The 18,974-nt window shown below is 41.1% G+C and overlaps 1 protein-coding gene across 1 annotated transcript in view; it reads left to right on the plus strand.

Annotated features, from left to right (window-relative positions):
- The window catches only part of LOC140355928 (NACHT, LRR and PYD domains-containing protein 3-like), a 143,353-nt gene that overhangs the window by 17,640 nt on the left and 106,739 nt on the right, over positions 1-18,974 (plus strand). The window contains 4 exon segments of the mRNA XM_072440585.1: positions 14,376-14,588; positions 17,343-17,382; positions 17,479-17,671; positions 17,827-18,973. Coding sequence (XP_072296686.1) covers positions 14,376-14,588; positions 17,343-17,382; positions 17,479-17,671; positions 17,827-18,973 — 1,593 coding nt within the window.

Raw genomic sequence — 18,974 nt, forward strand, 5'->3', positions numbered from 1 at the left:
TCCAGGACCCTCAGCAGAGCTCCTGACCGCTCTACGGGACGACCCCCACTGCCCCCTGGACTCTCTCAGGTCTGGGTCCTGGTTCAGTCTCTGGTCCATGGTTGGTCCAGGTCTGGGTCTGTGGTCTGGTCTAAACTGGACTTGTGTGTTTCAGGTTGGATCCTGCTGGAGAACAGTGGATGGTCCCAGGTCTGAGGAAGTGTGAGTCTCTGTATTTCATTCAGTTCAAAGAAACATGAACAATATGTGACTTTATCAGACTTCAAGTCTTCACAGTTAAAGAGGAAACATCTGAGTGAGAGATTTGAGCTGCAAAAGACTCAAGACAAATGTTTGTCTTTGTTCATGCGTTTGATTACAGCTTAAAATATAAAAAAAAAGAAAAGGAAAAGCTTTTCCGATTCACAAGAACAGGACGTGAATTCATGCTAATTTATTTATAAATATATATTTTATCTCTTGGTTAATGAAAACAGCTTTAAGATGGCTGTCACCATCAGCATCAGGTAATGCTAGCTGAAAATGTGCTCAAATGTTGACTTGAAAGTCGCTTAAAGTAATATCTGAGTCTGCCCTAAATGGAACCTGGATCAATATTTCCCTCATGAATTTAAAGCATTTATAAAAACCATCAAAGATATGAAACATTCAAAACATGTCCCCTAAATCTGTATTTTATTATTTTCTATTATTGTGTCCTTTTATATTTTAGTTTTGTGTTCTTGCTTTTTTTTTTTTTATCACGTCACTAATTGAAGTAACTTATGTCACACTTTATGTCATTCATACGAAACAACTTGTGACGAAACTGAATATCATTATTTAAGATTTAGCTTTAATTTAGCCTTTTCCCCCCAAACTTTACTTTACATTTTCAGTAACAATAAAAATGTATTTAGCATGAACAATCCAAGAAACTTCATAACTATAGAAAATAATTATAAATAACATTAATTCAAAAATATAGCATTTTTTCTCAGTCTCAAGGCTCCAATATTCAATTCAATTCTATTTATTTTTGTAACGCCCAAAATCACAACAGTTGCGTCTGAGGGCGACAGTGAAAAAGCAGATTAAAAAATGTCCGTGGGGACGAGGGAGGATGTTCCAGAGTCCTCTGTCCTTAGACCCTCCTTCTTGGCCAGGAAAAACTACAAAAAACCTCCTTGGGAAAAGGTATAAACCTGGAGGAGTTCCAGAGTGAAGGAGAGATCTGACTATCACAGGCAGATGCGAGAGTGACAGTGGAGCTGGAGCCATTCAGGAGGAGAACCAGTTCTTTCAGGCAGTTGAAGAACAATTCACATGGAGTAGAGACCACTTTTCCCCGGGACTCGAAGAGCATCTGGGTCCACAGGTCATTAATTTACCTATCCCACTCCCCCTGGGGATGGAAGGGAGTATTAATATTAATTTCATAGATTTATCAAAGGACATTTATTCATTCTTGAAACCAAAAAAAATGTCTATATCAAAAAATTGACAATTAATACCAAAATATTGCAGATGTATTCAACATTGTATGAATCATATATTGATTTAACCAGTTTGACAGAGCTACAATCAGAATCAGAAAGGGTTTATTGCCATTGTCAATGAACAAAATTTACAAGGCAAGTTTATTTGTAGAGCACATTTCATACACAAGGCAATTCAAAGTGCTTCACACAACAGGAAAAATGCATTCAAATCACAAAGAAATTACAGAAATCATTAAAAAAAAATTAAGACATGAACGAGAAGAGTGCAAAGAAAAATCATTTCAGTCATAAACACAGCTAAACAAAACTGTTTTAGCTTAGATTTGAACATTGTCAGAGTAGAAGCCTGTCTCACATCTTCAGGAAGACTGTTCCAGATTTTAGCTGCATAAAACTGAAACGCAGATTCCCCATGTTTTGTCCTGCACCAGCAGGAGGCCGGTCCCTGAGGTCCTCAGAGTCTGAGATGGTTCATATGGCACTAACATGTCAGAGATGTACTTTGGCGCTAGGCCATGGAGAGACTTGTACACAAGCAGAGCTGCTTTAAAGTCTCTTCTCTGAGCCACAGGGGGCAGTGCAGAGACCTGAGAACAGGACTAATGTTTGGAGAGGCCAGTGAGCAGGACGTTACAGTAGTCTAATCTACTGGAGACAAACGCATGGATAAGTCTCTACAAGTCTGGTTTAGACAATATATTTTTGATTTTGAGTTTTTTAGATGGTAAAAAGCTGCTGATGTTATTGATTTGACGTGGCTGTTAAAGTTCAAGTCTGAGTCCATTATTACCCCCAGATTTCTAACTTGGTTTGTAGGTTTTAGAGCGAGACTCTGGAGGTGACCGCTAACACTTTCTCTTTGTTTCTGTGGGCCAAAAACGATTATTTCAGTCTTGTCTGAGTTCAGCTGGAGAAAGTTGTTTTGCATCCACAAACTGATCTGTTGGATGCAGTGACAGAGTGAATCTGACTCGTCTGCATAATTGTGATAGGACACATTTTCACTGCGTATCAACTGACCCAACGGCAGCATGTAGAGGTTGAACAGAAGGGGTCCCAGGACTGACCCTTGGGGCACTCCACAGGTCAGGGTCATGTGGTCTGAGACACAGCTGCCAATTTCAACAAAGTACTTCCTGTCATCCAGATAGGACCGTAACCAGTTTAGGGCAGTGCCAGTGATGCCCACCGAGTCCTCTAGTCTCTGTAAGATGGTCCTATGAAGGACAGTGTCAAAAGCAGCACTCAGATCTAACAGAATTAAGACTGAGGCTTTGCCCGTGTCAGTGTTCAGGCGGATGTCATAGGAACTTGTCTTTGTGATTCAATGCATAAAAATGTCATGTGTTTGTGTCCTCAGATTCCTGTGAGTTCTCTCTGGATCCAAACACAGCTCACAGAAGACTCAAACTGTCTGAGGACAAACGGACAGTGACTGTAGCGACAGAGGAGTGCCCAGATCATGAGGAAAGATTTACAGACTGGCCTCAGGTCCTGAGCTGCACTGGCCTGAGGGGGCGCTGTTACTGGGAGGTGGACTGGAGGGGTAGGAGGAGCATTGATGTAGCAGTGAATTACAGAGGAATCAGACGGAGAGGAGAGGGAGAGGAGTGTTGGTTTGGAGGCAATGATCAGTCCTGGAGTCTGAGCATCTATGATGGTCGTTACGCTTTCTATCACAACAACAGACGAACAAACCTCTCCTCCTCCTCCTCTTCCTCCTCCTCCTCCTCCTCCTCCTCCTCCTCCTCCTCCTCCTCCTCCTCCTCCTCCTCCTCCTCCTCCTCCTCCTCCTCCTCCTCTTCCTCCTCCTCCTCCTCCTCCTCCTCCTCCTCCTCCTCCTCCTCCTCCTCAGGTCGAGTGTCTGTGTTCCTGGACTCTGAGGCTGGATCTCTGTCCTTCTATCAGGTTCTCTCTGGTGGAAAACTGTCCCACCTCCACACCTCCAAGTCCTCCTTCACTGAGCCTCTGTTTCCTGGGTTTAGACTGTGGGGTGAAGGAGACTCTGTGTCTGTGGTGGATCTGAGGAGAGCGCCCCCTGGTGGACCTCTGTGAATCTTTTATGTTATCAATATATCAGCTTTTCTTCGTTCTTTACACATCAGAGAAAATGTGAGCAGATCCACAGCAGGTTTTCCAATTATATCTGGGCTCATAGAGGTCGTGAAAAACATCAAAAAAGCTGTTTTAATCCTGTGGTGTTTTCTCAACATAATATAATACAACTGAAGGTGAAAGTATTCCAAGTATTCAGAATACACTTCCCTGATTGGACCGAGTCACAGAATACGTTACAAGATATATTTGAATGCAGGTAGTCAGTATTCTGTAACTAAATATATCTTTAAAGTATTCTTCCAATTACTGCTTATTCAATACTACACAGGTCAAATCTTATCGAAATATTACAACTATTACGACTACTTCAAAATAATTATTATACTCTGAATGCAGATATTATTTAGCGAACGTTAAGTGGAAAGTAATTAACGTGAGGATGAAATAGACCAATCTTGCAGTTTGTGTCTCTGCGTTTAGAGACTAACCTGGCTAGTTGGCTAGCTCAGTGGGTAGCGCATGAGTTTTTTTTATCCCAGGGTCATGAGTTTGAGCCCCACATCATCCATGTTCTGGAATTTCCCTATTGTGGGACAAATAAAGGCTTATATTAACAGAAAATGAGAATGTGAAAGTAGAATTCCACTATATTGTAACATTATTGTAAACTCAGAGCTCTGTAAATTGAAGGGGGGATTGGACAAAAGTCATGTCCTACGGGACCAATGGAGTCACTACCATTTGTAACAAAGAAACTACAAAATGACAAATAAATAGGTTAAAGGAACATTAAAAAATTGGCCAATAGTTTTAAATAAATGAAGTGTGTCTGACTCAATCAGCAGGGCCACTAAAATAGCAATGAATCCAGATGTTGCGCCTTCAATGGACGGGAGATTTTGGGATGGAAAGAGAAGGGACTGGTCAACGCTGGACAGCTTTTTGAAGGTGAACACATGAAATCTTTCGAACTGATACAAAATTAAATTAGTTTAAGTTATTACAAATCAGAAATGACCTGACTAAACATAAGGAATGGGAATACATCTATTCGGAAGAATTATTAAAGGTCCCATAACATGCAAAATCGACTTTTCAGAGCTTTTAACCTTCTTACATTGCTATTTGTGCTTCATATATGTACCCAGAGTGTTTTTTTGATTGATTCCCGCAGTGTTTAGCTCTAGTACAGACTCTCCTTTCCTCGAATCTCCAAACTGACGGGGGGTGTCTACAAGACCGCGTCATAACCACAGGCACGCATCATCAAAGATGTTGTCAATAGGGTTGGGCGTTATTGACAATCTGTTTTTGTTGTTTTTGTTGTTGTATCTCGATAGTGATATTCAGACTATATTATGTAAATCCAACAGAAATATGTTAAAACGTGTCTTTAAATGTAAGTGAAAGTTTAATTATCAGACAAATGCAAAATATCTGTAAAACAAATCATTTTTGGAGCATTTTTAACTATAAACTCGATATTCAAATACTTGCATCTCTTCAAACTTGATATATTGCCCACCTCTAGTTGTCCATGTTCAAATCATGTAATGATTCACATTCACATATATCTGATAAATAAAACAAATCATGTATCTTAATCTTAAATCCTGGATTATATATATGCATGTATTTGAGAGAATATGTGTATATGAATGTTTTATGTCTTCATAAATGTGCATATGTATGTCTGTGTATGTGGATATGTATGTAGATATGTATTTTCTCTCTCTCTCTTTACATAGGATGGTTTATTTTTGTTGCTGTGGGTTTAAAAAAGAATAAATAGATTGTTATAAATTCAAATGGAGCTAGGTCTGAGCACTCAATAAAGGCTTCTCTGTAGAACATGCTTTCCTCAACACTCTGATCACATTAGCACAGTAGAGCATCAGTCTGAAGAATAAAGTCTGGCGGTAATGCAACACTTGGATGCCAACCGCCATAAAACAACAACAACAACAACAAGTTCTACTTTGAAGTCAAACACCATGTGTTTAACAGTGTTGTATCACGCCAGGAATTTCTCTTCAGATTCATTCATGCTATTGTAGCCTTAGAATGAGGGGTCTGGATATGCAACAACATAGTTTTTGTTTGCTCTAGTGTTGAACTTGTCGGGAAATATATTTTTCAAGGTCCTTCTCTTATCCTTTTGGCGTCTCATGGGTGGGACAGGCACATGTCTGCCACCACGTACTCATGTGCCATCACGCTCCCCAGTCACAAAGGCTTGCCTTTTTGAATATGTAATCCATTTTCACGTGCAACAATCACAGCCCGAACACACAAGGTCTTTGTACAGATAAGCACAAAGTAAAAGTTTCTACTTTCCTTACCTTCAAGGCTCTGTACACGTCAAACTTCAATATTTCCTCAATGGTCTCAATCCGTTCGTAATGGTCCAACAAATACAAGTAAAACAACTAGGTCCAATACATATTTTAGATCCATGAAGGCCTCCATGTTGAATGTTTTGCCCATATTAAAGATAATATAATTTTCACCACAATGTCCTTGCTACGAAGGCTAACAGGAAGTGTTAAATTTGATTGACATCAATATTAGCCAATCAGGACGTTTTTTGGCAGTTCTACGGCCCAGTAAAGCAAATGAAGTGTCACATAGAGATGCAAATTACGCACAAGTCCCACCCTTGCTATACCAACCAGTTAGATTACAGACTGTGTTTGACGCTACAGACAAACAGCCAATGGGTAGACGAGCACGAGGATGTGTAATATGTATGGGGTTTCTCCAAAAAGTTCCACTTTAGAGCCGTGCGATGGTTCTGTGCGCAAAACATGCTCACATAACACTTGTTTTTGTTATTTTTACTGTCACATTTTTTATTTATTTATGGAATATGAATTTCAATAACATAATATAGTGTATCTGTGTAAGGAAGTGGATTCCCTTAGTTGTAAGCTTTCAATAGAGCCCTCATTGATGTATGTAGGTTAAAGAAGTCAAAAGTGATCAAATGTTTTCTAATTGTGTCTAATTTGGATGGATTTGAACAATGGAATGGTCCTTTTATCCAACGCCTGGATAAAGTATTGCAGAAAGTGTGGTAAAATACTTGTTTCTACAGATAATGATCTCACATTTGAAACTTAAGTGGCCAACTAGTTTTTGTATTGATATATAGTGTATTTCAGGCCTCACATACAGACAGCAGCTATAAACACCCTCATTTTTAACAAAAACATGTTTTGTGTATGTTTCAAGATGTATAACTTTTGTTCAGCCAGACTTAGAGTAGTTCTGACTGTTGAAGGTAAAAATAGAGAATGTTACCTTTACACAGAGACAGAGTTTTTGTATATAGTCCACATACTTAAAAAACAAGTATGGTTTTAATTTGGAGAGGTGTCTTTAGAGACAGTTGGACAAAAATCTGCTGAAGGATAATAGGTTAAAGCCTAGGGCATCAGGTGTCTTTGACAAATGCATGGGTAGAAAGCTGAAGGAATCAGATCAGCATTGTTTTAATTTTTGGTCTTACATTTGAACAACCGTACTACCTTTAACTGTAAACAGGGAGATTAAACCCTGCTTGGCAAGATATTCCAACAGCAAGTGATTATCAAAGCCAGCCGCGTTATGAGCAATACAAGTTTAAAATAAAAGTCTCGGTGAATCCAGTAAGTCGAGTTTTACCATTTTCAAATCGAGTCATTTGTTCCTAGAGAATAAAACAGTGAAAGTCCATCCAACTCATGTGGAGTTTACCCCTGAAAAAGTGGAAAAGCAGAGACTCATCAATCAGTCAAGTATAGGTAGTAAAAAAACTTGTTCCGAATATACTTTTTGATACAAAAAGGTCAACAGCACCACAATGCATGTTCCTAGAGATCTGAAACTTTACACAGTTTTTGTCAACAAGATAAACATCATGTACAGTGAACAGCATAAGCACACAATGAAGTATGTCATGCTTAGGACCATTACAAATTGACAATATTAAGGCGAGACTAAAAACAGGATGTTTTATGTTTGGGCTTCTGTAGTGTAAGTTCTAAGGTCTAAGCTTTCTAATGGTGCATCAAACTCACACGTGGGCTGTACGATTGTCTTTTAATAAGCATTGTGCACAGGGCAAAATAGGTGGATGGTAACAGCTTAAACCCTGCGTGGCAAGATATTCCATCAGCAAGTGATTATCAAAGCCAGCCATGTTATGAGCAATACATTTAAAATCACGCCATTTGTTAAGTGTATGTGTTTGTGTGTGTCTGTTTGTGTGTGTGTTTGTTTGTGTGTGTATCTGTTTGTGTGCGTGTGTGCTTTGTGTGCTTTGTGTGTGTGTGTGTGTGTGTGTGTGTGTCTGTTTGTTTGTGTGTGTGTGTGTGTGTGTGTGCGCGTGTCTGTTTGTGAGTGTATGTGTGTCAGTGTCTGTTTGTGTATGTGTGTGAGTGTCTGTTTGTTTGTGTGTGTGTCAGTTTGTTTGTGTGTGAATGTGTTTGTTTGTTTGTTTGTTTATTTGTTTGTTTGTGTCCGTTTGTTTGTGTGTGTGTGTGCGTGTCTGTTTGTATGTGTCTGTTTGTGTGTGTGTCTCTGTTTGTTTGTTTGTGTAAATGTGTGCGTATGTTTCTGTGTGTGTCTGTGTGTGATTGTCTGTATGTGTGTCTGTGTCTTTTTGTGTGTTTGCGTGTGTGTGTGTCTGTGTGTGTGTGTGTGTATTTTGTGTTGGTGTTTCTGTGTTTTTGTGTGTGTGTATCTGTGTGTGTGTCTGTATGTTTGTCTGTGTGTGTGTGTGTGTGTGTCAGTTTGTGTATATGTCTGTGTGGGCGGTACGGGCTTAATGTGACTACTTGCTGTTATCACCATGTTATCGGGTTATTTTTCGGCGTGGGTTGGCCCGTGGGTTGTGTGGGTCGTGCTTTGTGTGTGTTTTATGGTGCTAAACCGGCTGTTAGCCCCACAGCCCGGAGCTAAACGCAGCTATTCGGAGCTAAGTTGTAAGCTAAACTTTGCTATGTTATCGGGTTATTTTTCGGCGTGGGAAGAGAAAAAAACTACAACTCCCGATACCACTTCTGGTCACGTGGCTTACGTACGTTGCAAGTCACGCACGCACTGCGTCACTCGAACCAATCACACGCTTGCCTGGCCATTATTAGCTTCCAGCATCTTAAATACACCGTTAACGTCACAATGTGAACTGTTATCTGTGAAGCGTGTTATTCCCATATTACTGTTAACCCTAATCCTTTTATCCCCCTTTTCAGAATTGGCAAAGACACCCTGACTGACATGACCTGTCTCTACGTGAAGTCTGCTAAGGAGCGTGGTAAGTGTAAAACATTATTTTGGTGATTTTCATGTTTTAATGATTAGAGTATAATTAACCATAAGCAACATCTGTTTTTTAGGTGAGCCTGCAGTTTGTACATCAAGCTTCAGATCACTGTGGAAACAGCTTCTCCCACACATCAGAAGCTGCAGGCCACGCACAGATCTCTACAACAGAATCTAATGTGCTGTCTTTGGACCCTCACCGCCAGCAAGCAAAGACATCAGGATGCATTACAGCTTTGACTTTGCACAGCAGGTACTAATAATATTGATAATGCAGAATAGCAATTATAGAGACATATACGTCTTAATCAAATGTCATATGTATTAATCTAATCTCCTTTCTCTCTCTCTCTCTCTGTCTACTACAGATACACTTTCCGTCCAACCCTCTGCAGACGGGGCCAAGCTTCACTACACAATGGACATCCACTTCCTCATTGCTGGCCACACCAAATTCTCCCCTGATTGCGGCTTTGGACTTATCAAGCGAGCATACATGAAGACCAGGGTTGACACTTTGGAAGACATCGCTGAGGTTAGTTTATATTATTTGACTACTGTAATGTGTAAACATTAGCCTGGCAAAACTTCAGTGCTGCTCTCTGCTTAAGATATGTTTCTTCTGTTCTCATTTGTTTTACAGTGTCGCCCTTGTCATCAGGTAGTGGAAAACAGCTCTCCTGAGTCTCACCTCAATATCCCACAGCTTGTTGGAACGGCGGATGGCAAAGTGTTTGTCAAGAACTTGGACTGGCAGAAGCATCTGAGTCCCTTCTTCAGATGGCTTCCAAAGATCAAGAGTTATCAGCACTTCAGGTATTTATATTGAAACTCTCACATTGTGTTAAAAAAAAAAAATAGTTAATGAGTGTTTTATGTGAAATAGTTAGCCATTTCTTAAATGTCCTGTTATTTGTTTACAGCTTTGATGCCAAGAGCCGAGAGTCACAGCACAGAAGAGTGCACAGACGAAGAAGAGGATGAAGATGTGATCTCTGATGTAATTGGACTCTGGTGGTGTACATATCATATCTATTATCTCATGTCTCATATATTCAAAGCCATGGACCCGTTGCAGTTCGTATACCTGGCCCTGGCATCTGTTTATAAGAGTTCTTCTATTAAGAGTGTTTTTTAAACTTCCTATAAGTTACTGTCCTTTCCCCCTGTATCTACTGCGTTGAAACATTAAAGGCTCTTATCTTATCTTTTGTTGTTTGTGTTGCACTGAATCACCTGTGAATTATGTTTATCGACAAATGCAATGAACCCTATTCTCATTCTGATTCTTTGATTCTATTCAGGGCCTTTTGTAATCCAAGTATTTACATTTTAATATAGTAACTTCTAATTCTGATTCAAGTCCAGTTACCATCAATAACAACACTCCTCTTGAGTCTTGAGTGACAGCTGTAGGGGGAGGTGGTGTCAGTGTGACAGGGGGGAGGGCTTATCTCAATGAGATGCAAATGAGCCCCGCCCCCTGTGACTCTGGGCTCACTCCGGTGAGAAACTTTAGAGGCCGTTTTCTCAGTGAATGGTTTTGAGAGTTGTAACATTCAAATGACCACAACTTACTCAAATATGATCAGATCTACATGAGTGAGACATCATTGGAAAGCTTTGAATTCACACTTTCAGAATCTGTGCTCAAAATGTCTCCGGGTAGACATGTAACTGGATTGGCCACGGTCAGTCACTAATGTCTTATTTGTGTGTATTTGTGTTTGTTTGTTTGTTTGTTTGTGTGTATGTCTGTGAATTTTGTGCGTTTTTGTGTCTGTATGTGTGTCTGTGTGTGTGTGTGTGTGTGTGTGTCTGTGTGTGTGTGTGTGTGTGTGTGTGTGTGTGTGTGTGCGTGTGTGGGGGGGATTGTGTGTGTGTGTATGTGGATGTGTCTGTTTGTGTTTCTGTTTGTGTGTGTGTGTTTGTGACTGTTTGTCTGTGTGTGCGTGTGTGTCTGTTTGTGTGTGTTTGTGTAGGTGTATGTCTGTGAATTTTGTGCGTGTTTGTGAGTGTTTGTGTCTGTGTGTGTGTCTGTATGTGTGTGTTTGTGTTTGTGTGTGTCTTGTTTGTTTGTTTGTGTGTGTGTCTGTTTGGGTGTGTATAAGTGTGTGTGTGAATGTTTGTTTGTGTGTCTGTGTTTTTGTGTGTGTGTATGTTTGTGTGTTTGTTTGTTTGTTTGTTTGTGTGTGTGTGTGTGAATGTCTGTTTGTTTGTTTGTGTGTGTGTGTGTGTGTGTGTGTTTGTGTGTATGAGGGAGGGATTGTGTCCGTTTGTGTGTCTGTATATGTTTATTTGTGTTTGTGTGTGTGTTTCTTGTTTGGGTGTGTGTCTGTTTGTGTGTGCGTGTGTGTGTGTGCGTGTATGTGTGTGTCTCTTTGGGTGTGTGAAAGCGTGTGTGTGTGTGTCTGTGTTTGTTTGTGTGTCTGTTTGTTTGTTTGTTTGTTTGTGTGTCTGTTTGTGTGTGAGTATTTGTTTGTGTGTCTGTGTGTTTGTGTGTGTGTCTATTTATGTGTGTTTGTGTGTGTGTGTGTGTGTGTGTGCGTGTGTGTTTTTGTGTGTGCCTGTGTTTTTGTGTGTGTGTCTCTGTTTGTGTGTGTTTGTGTGTGTCTGTGTTTGTTTATGTGTTTATGTGTGTGTGTGTGTGTTTGTGTGTATGTGTGTGTGTTTGTTATTGTGTGTGTGTGTGTGTCTTTGTGTGTGTGTTTGTGTGTGTGTGTTTCCTGTTGTCTTCCCTCTTCTGTTGTTGTCATGTTGTCATGTTGTCGTTATGTTGTTGTCATGTTGTCGTCATGTTGTCGTCATGTTGTTGTCATGTTGTTGTCATGTTGTTGTCATGTCGTTGTCATGTCGTTGTCATGTCGTTGTCATGTTGTCGTTATGTCGTTGTCATGTTGTTGTCATGTTGTTGTCATGTCGTTGTCATGTCGTTGTCATGTCGTTGTCATGTCGTTGTCATGTCGTTGTCATGTTGTTGTCATGTTGTTGTCATGTTGTTGTTGTTGTTGTCATGTTGTTGTCATGTTGTTGTCATGTTGTTGTCATGCTGTTGTCATGTTGTTGTCATGTTGTTGTCATGTTGTTGTCATGTTGTTGTTTACTTGTTGTTGTCATGTTGTTGTCATTTTGTTGTCATGTTGTTGTCATGTTGTCGTCATGTTGTTGTCATGTTGTTGTCATGTTGTTGTTTACTTGTTGTTGTCATGACAAATCAAATGTTGATGAATCAAACACAAATATAAATCCCTGTCTGAGCTGGTATAAGTCACATTTAAGTCTGTTTTGAAGCCCAAGTCCATTCGACACATTTGATTGGTTCTTTGGACAAAACACTAAGAAAGGCTTGAGATGAACCTGGAGCATCTTTGGACCTGGTTTAGTTCTGGCTCAGTCCAGGACAGAGATTAGAGCTGCTTTTGCTTTGCTTTCATCTCAGCTTCGTTCTGCTCAAACCTGGAGCTATTGTCTCCTTATTCATTCTGGTTCCAGCTCCATCTTGGACCTGATGAAAAACACAGCGACCAGGTCCAGTTCAGACTTTGATTGAAGCTGCTCAGTTGACTTTGTTCTCCACTTTGGTTTCTTCCTCTGTGACACTGGCAGGATTTGGCAGCGTCCTGTAAAAGGTTTGGCACAAATGTCGAGAAATCCGCTGCTCTCTCTCAACTGGAAGTCAGAGCATTAGTTTCTTTCATCGCCTCGTTTCAGCTCAATATTGTCATTTCAAAGGTGCAAAATAGAAGGTGAAGGATTTACGGGACTCATAGATTATAACCATGTGACAGACGGGAAAAGGAAGAGTAAGATGATGAATGTGCACAAACATGATCTATCTTTGTGCCCAGATACGAGGTAAACATGTTCACATCAAATAAAGCCTTGACTGGAAACAACTGTAAGAGTCATTTATTCTTCAGGACAGAAACATGACCTAAAGGACAAGTTGATGTTAGAATTGGATGTTTTCTTCACAAGAGACGATGGTCCAATCAGAGAGCAGCTTCAGCACAGGTTCAGCTGTGATTGGAGGAGCTTTTCTACAACAGTAAGAGTGCAGTAGGGCTGCAAGAAATCATCATTTTGCTCATCACTTCATCCAGACGTTCTTTTTTGATTCATCGATTCGTTGTTTACGTCGAGAAAGGCCCAAAATTTGACCCAATGAAGCTGAAATGAAGCTCCAGGACGTCATTTTGACCCAAAACATCAACATTGACACATTCTTTCATCATTTTGGTGTAATTACTGTTCAGACCGAGCCATAAAAGCTCTTTTTTCAGCTCGTGGCTCGTTATGGAGCAGTTAACGATTATTGGATGAGTCAATCAGTTCATGACTATTTCAACACTGGCTCAGTTGTGATTCATGGATTGACTTGTTGTGACCTCACAGCAGGCGACATACCGTGCCTTTAAGATGGAAACCTCATTCATGACTTTGTTCATTCACCTCATCATTTCTAGATGTTATAATTAAATGAATGCTTCAGTTGTAAATAATGTCGTGCTCCTTTCCACTCTCGACAAACCGTTTGAAACCACGTAATTTAGGCCGATAAAACAAGTGTCCAAAACGTGTGACAAATAAAGCCCTGAACAGCGTTAGAAGAAAGATCTGATCACAAACCTGTTTGAGATGGAAATGAAGGTGAGTCCTGTGTCCAAACGGCACCAAAACACCTCCTTTAAAACACAATCAAACAGAGGAAATCAACTCTAAAGATGCTGCTAAAGTGGAGCCAGTTCAAGAGAACTGTACAAACTGTAACACATTAGCCCCTTTAATTTATTAAAAGTTAAATTATACTACGTAAATCAGCACAAAACTCCAGCTGAACATTTACAAAATACAAATACAATTATCCGTATGAATTCTTAGATCAAACACTGACTTTATTTATGTTTTTAACCGCGAGAATCATCAAAGTAAAGTTTGTACATGAGGAACATGTGAGCGCCGCTTCAGTCAGAGCTGAGTCACTGGAACGATCCTTTATCATTTTATAGTTTGCACGTTTTGTTAAGAGTCAGACCTGGTGTAGACTCTTTTAAACATTGGACACGAGCTGAAGTATGTGATTACAACTAGTTTAGCTTAAAAAACAAATGCAGTAAAATCCAGTGTTAAATGTGTTTAAAGCAGCTCTGATGTCACTCACACGTCTCTGAGGCTTTCACTTTGACTCAAACACCTGGATTTGTCATATTTTGTGATATTCTGAGGTTAATCCCAGTTTCTCCAGCGAAATCACATTATGTTCCACTGAAACTTTTGCTCCGTTCAGGAATTTAGAATGTATTTGTTTACAGACTTTAAAGGTCTTTATATAGTCCCGCTTTAATCACAGTCTAATCATTTATAATACACTATTAAGGAGGAAGAATATTTGTACAGTGACAGTTGAGTGTAATGTGGTCATGTGACCAGCAGAGGGAGACACAGTAACTCCACATCTGGAGAACAGAGCTTCTAAACAGGAGACATCTCTGTATGTTCTGTTCAAATGGACTCTTCTTCTGATTCCAGCTCCTACAACATGGACCCACCTGGACCTGGCCCCGGGTCTAAACCCAGACCTGGACCCAGACCTGGACCCAGACCTGGACCCAGACCTGGACCCAGACCTGGACCCAGACCTGGACCCAGACCTGGACCTGGACCCAGCTCTCTGTATCTGAAAAGTGACCGCTCTAAAGGTCAACCTCCGACCTTTACAGAAGCTCCTCCTGAAGACCAGAGGTAAGAGCTGCTTCCTCCAGAGCTCTGGACATGTTCTCAGGACAGCGCCACCTGCTGCTCATCCTTCATCAGTGCAAACAGTGATCCTGTGTTTGAATGGAGCTGCTCTCAGTGTGAGACAGATGAGTTCAGGTGGGACAGGATCACAGGGTCTTCTACAGATTGTACAGAGTCTCAGAGAATCATCTGTTCTGAACCAGGACTGAACACATCAGAGTCTAACAACTGGACCACTGTAGATGATGGATTTGGATTTATGATTCACATTGTTTTTCAGCTGCATTTGACCAAAGAACCCTCACACTGTAAGAAAAAGTAGTGTTTCTATACGGTAAAGAGCAGAATGTAGAATGCTGTAAATCTGCAGTAAACTTACAGTGATGAGAGAACTGCTTCTTACTGATGCATGTGGACAGTATCTTACATTAAGAGTTGTATTTTTACACCCGCTACTGTTGCATTTATACTGGGAAAGGCTATTGTGCTTTTCAAAATAAAACTCACTCATGCACAGTAGCTTAGAAACTGATTGATTAAACATTAACATTTTAAAATACACTCATTAAAAGACAAGATAGGCAGTAGTTAGTTAGTTAATATAATCCTCTGACAACTCATCTTCAGCACACATATGTATTACTTCTCTTCTAAAACTCTCAGTTACTATAGTTACACTTAAGCTGTAAATTCATAATTAATTAATTAGCTTCAATTCCCCTTTTGTCCAACACTTAAAAGCCCCTGAACACATGAAACAAGGAGCACAATCATTCCTCAAACTCTTCTATTGGAATACTGTAGTTCTTTTCAAACAGTTCCCTCTCAAGTGAACTCCAGGGTTCTTCTGCCTCTGCACGTGATTTAACATGAAGCAGTCTGAGAACACACAAGTTATAAGTCACTCAATATTGTCCATCTCATGAGCTCTGGGATCAAATATAACATGAGTTCAAAGCACATTTCATGTTGTGTCTGTGGATGAAAACTGTCTCCTCAAAATCATCTGAATATGTTCTGCAGTCTTGTGTTTTAAGAGTTAAGTCTTTAAGATCAGCTGACCATGCAGCAGATATCTGGAAAAGTACTCATTATATCATCATAATAATATATATGATATGAAACAAGGCATTCATGTTTTGTCCTATGACTGACAAACAAAACATTCAACAGTGTCAAACAGAAACAGACAAGATTTGACCTCAGAACATTTGAGAGCTTCTGGACACCTGAAAATATAGAACACAATTATTGATCAACTTGTTCATATTTTAGAAACAAATACTGTGTAAAATAGTCAGATGTAGTTGACTTCAAACATTTCCCTTTCAGTCAAACTCAGGGTTCTTCTGCCTCTTCCACGTGGTTCAACATGAAGCTGCTGCAAACACAAGTTATACCTTTCTTTGGTTTATCTTATCTGTTTGACCTTATGACCTCTGATATCAAATATAATCATGAGCTAAAATCACTTTACAAGAGATGAAAGTGTGCGTTCTGTGTAGATTGTCAAAATCCTGTGATACAGTCTTGTGTTACTTAAGTCAGAGTGAAGATGATGAGAAAAGATGAGCTGAGCATTAGCCACCGCAGCAGTTCTCTGGAAATGAACAGAATCAATAACACCTTTTCATCTTTTATCACAACTCAACCAGCAGCACAACATGAAGGTGTTTTCTGTGGAAATACATGTGTCGCACAAATGACACTGCTGCCAACAAAGTGTGTGCAAAGGTGGATTATATTAGTATTCAAGTTTGACCAACGTATTACTAATATTGTTGCAAAGCCGTCTCCAAAATGGAGGATACTATTGACTAAAAAGAAAACATTTGCACCTAAAACAAATCATGTCAATGATTGCACTTCCCTTTTTGTTACTGAAGAGGCACAGCCAGAAGCACATGTGCATGAAACACACCAAACACATGTGAGTCAAGAGAATACATATTGTACTGCACCCTAAATACAAATACGAGAGTCCCTCCAGCCTTGAGGGCGTTACCTTGGGTCATCAACAGTTTTTAATGAAAACAGTTCAGAACTGCTGAAAATGAATGTATTTTTACTATAATTTCAGCTGCTACTAGTCTCTTAGTGGACCTAGAGTTTGAACCAAACATGTTGAAGCTTCACTTTGTTTCTATCAATCATAAATGTTGAACTCTCTTCAGGAAAATCTGTGACTTAAAATAAAGCCTGATATTTTCAAATCTAAATTAAAGACTTGTCTTTTTAATATTATTTATGAATAACTTATGATTATGGATTCATACTTTTATTGACTTAAAGTGTTGTAACTGTCATGTTTCTCTGTTGTATTGACTGGATAAGTGTAAATGATGTGAACGTTTCTCTCTTTCCTAAATGTTTGTGCTTGTTTTCTGTGTGAAACACTTTGAGTTGTCTGTGTGCATGAAAGGTGCTCTACAAATAAACTTGACTTGACTCAGAATGCTGGTGAAAAAGCCCAGGGCCAGTAGTGCCAGGCTCCTGTTCTGTCAGGCTCTTGTCAACACTTTTCACACTCTCATGACAAACCTGATGTATAAATTCATGTGTGGCCTAAATGACTCTCTGAACTCTCTGGTGGCGATGCTGGTGAGTCCCAGGTTTAGTGCTGTTCAGTATCACTGCTCTTTATCAAACACTGAGCTGTCTTTTAGACCCTTTTATTCTTGTCTCCTGTCTTATTGTGTTCTTTTATGGACCATGAGTCTGAAACAAAGAAATGATGATGATTTTATGGTTTTACAGGGAGCCAGGCCCAAAGGAGCAGCTGCACGCCATCTTCAGGGTGAGTATCCCACGGCCGCAGCATGTGTGGGGTTCTCTGGGGCGCTCCTCAGGTTCTCTCTGTGACTCAAACTCTTCTCTTATTGTTGTGTTCCAGCGTCTGGAGGAGGACGTCCTGACTTTTGTCAAAGAGCAGCTGCAGAGGCTCCACAGGCTCCTGGCCTCAGATTACCCAGAATGCTCTGAGAGTGAGGGGGAGGAGCCGAGCAGCAGAGAGGCGGTTCTGAACATCACCCTGGACTTCCTGAGGAGGATGGACCAGGAGCAGCTGGCCCAGCTCCTGCAGGACAGTAAGAACTTTGTTACTGTCCATCTGAGGAACAGCTCCAGGCTCTGATCTGTTTAACTTTACAATTAAAAGTAGTTCATTTGACATTTTAGTGAAGAAGATGTTTTCACAAATCAGAAGGAGCTTGAGTTGACAGTTGTTTGTGTCTTTATTCAGGTAGTCATGTTGGAGTTTGTGGAGATAAACTGAAGTCTCATCTGCAACAGAAGTTCAGCTGTGTGTTTGAGGGCGTTGCCAAAGCAGGAGACTCCGCCCCCCTGACCCAGATCTACACAGAGCTCTACATCACAGAGGGCGGAGTCTCAGAGGTCAACCAGGAACATGAGGTCAGACACATGGAGAGTGCGTCCAGGAGAGCGGCCGCTCCAGAGACCACCATCACATGTGACGACATCTTTAAAGCCCGCCCATATTCACCAGAGCCAATCAGAGCGGTGCTGACGAAGGGCGTGGCCGGCGTGGGGAAAACAGTGCTAACTCAGAAGTTCAGTCTGGACTGGGCTGAAGGCAGGGCCCATCAGGAGCTCCAGCTGCTGTTCCCGTTCACTTTCAGAGAGCTCAATGTGTTCAGAGACACACAGTTCAGCCTGGTGGAGCTGCTGCACCACTTCTTCAGTCCATCCAAAGATCTCTGCAGCTTCCAACAGCTCCAGGTGCTCTTCATCTTTGACGGTCTGGACGAGTGCAGACTTCCTCTGGACTTCAGCCGAACCCGGGTCCTGAGCGACCCCACAGAGTCCGTCTCAGTGGACGTGCTGCTGGTAAATCTTATCAGGGGGAGCCTGCTTCCCTCCGCTCGCCTCTGGATAACCACGCGCCCCGCGGCGGCCAATCAGATCCCTACTGAGTACGTCTTCATGGTGACAGAGGTGCGAGGGTTCACCGACCCGCAGAAGGAAGAGTACTTCAGGAAGAGGTTCAGAGACGAGGCCACAGCCGTCATCTCCCACATCAAGAGCATCCGCAGCCTCCACATCATGTGCCACATCCCGGTCTTCTGCTGGATCCTCTCCACAGTTATACAGAAGCTTCTGGAACAAACAGAGAGACCAGAGCTGCCCCGGACTCTCACACAGATGTACGTCCACTTGCTGGTGGTGCAGGCCAAAGTCCAGAACATCAAGTATCACCAGGGATCAGGGGCAGACCTTCACTGGACTCCAGAGACCAGGGAGATGGTGCGGTCTCTGGGAAAACTGGCCTTTGAACAGCTGCAGAAAGGAAACCTGATCTTCTATGAGTGTGACCTGAGCGAGTGTGGGCTGGACGCTGCAGCGGCCTCAGTGTACTCCGGAGTGTTCACA

The sequence above is a fragment of the Eucyclogobius newberryi genome, unplaced genomic scaffold (assembly GCF_026437365.1).
Source record: "Eucyclogobius newberryi isolate DKJ021-1_F unplaced genomic scaffold, fEucNew1.0.hap1 SCAF_12, whole genome shotgun sequence".
Taxonomy (NCBI): Eukaryota; Metazoa; Chordata; class Actinopteri; order Gobiiformes; family Gobiidae; genus Eucyclogobius; species Eucyclogobius newberryi.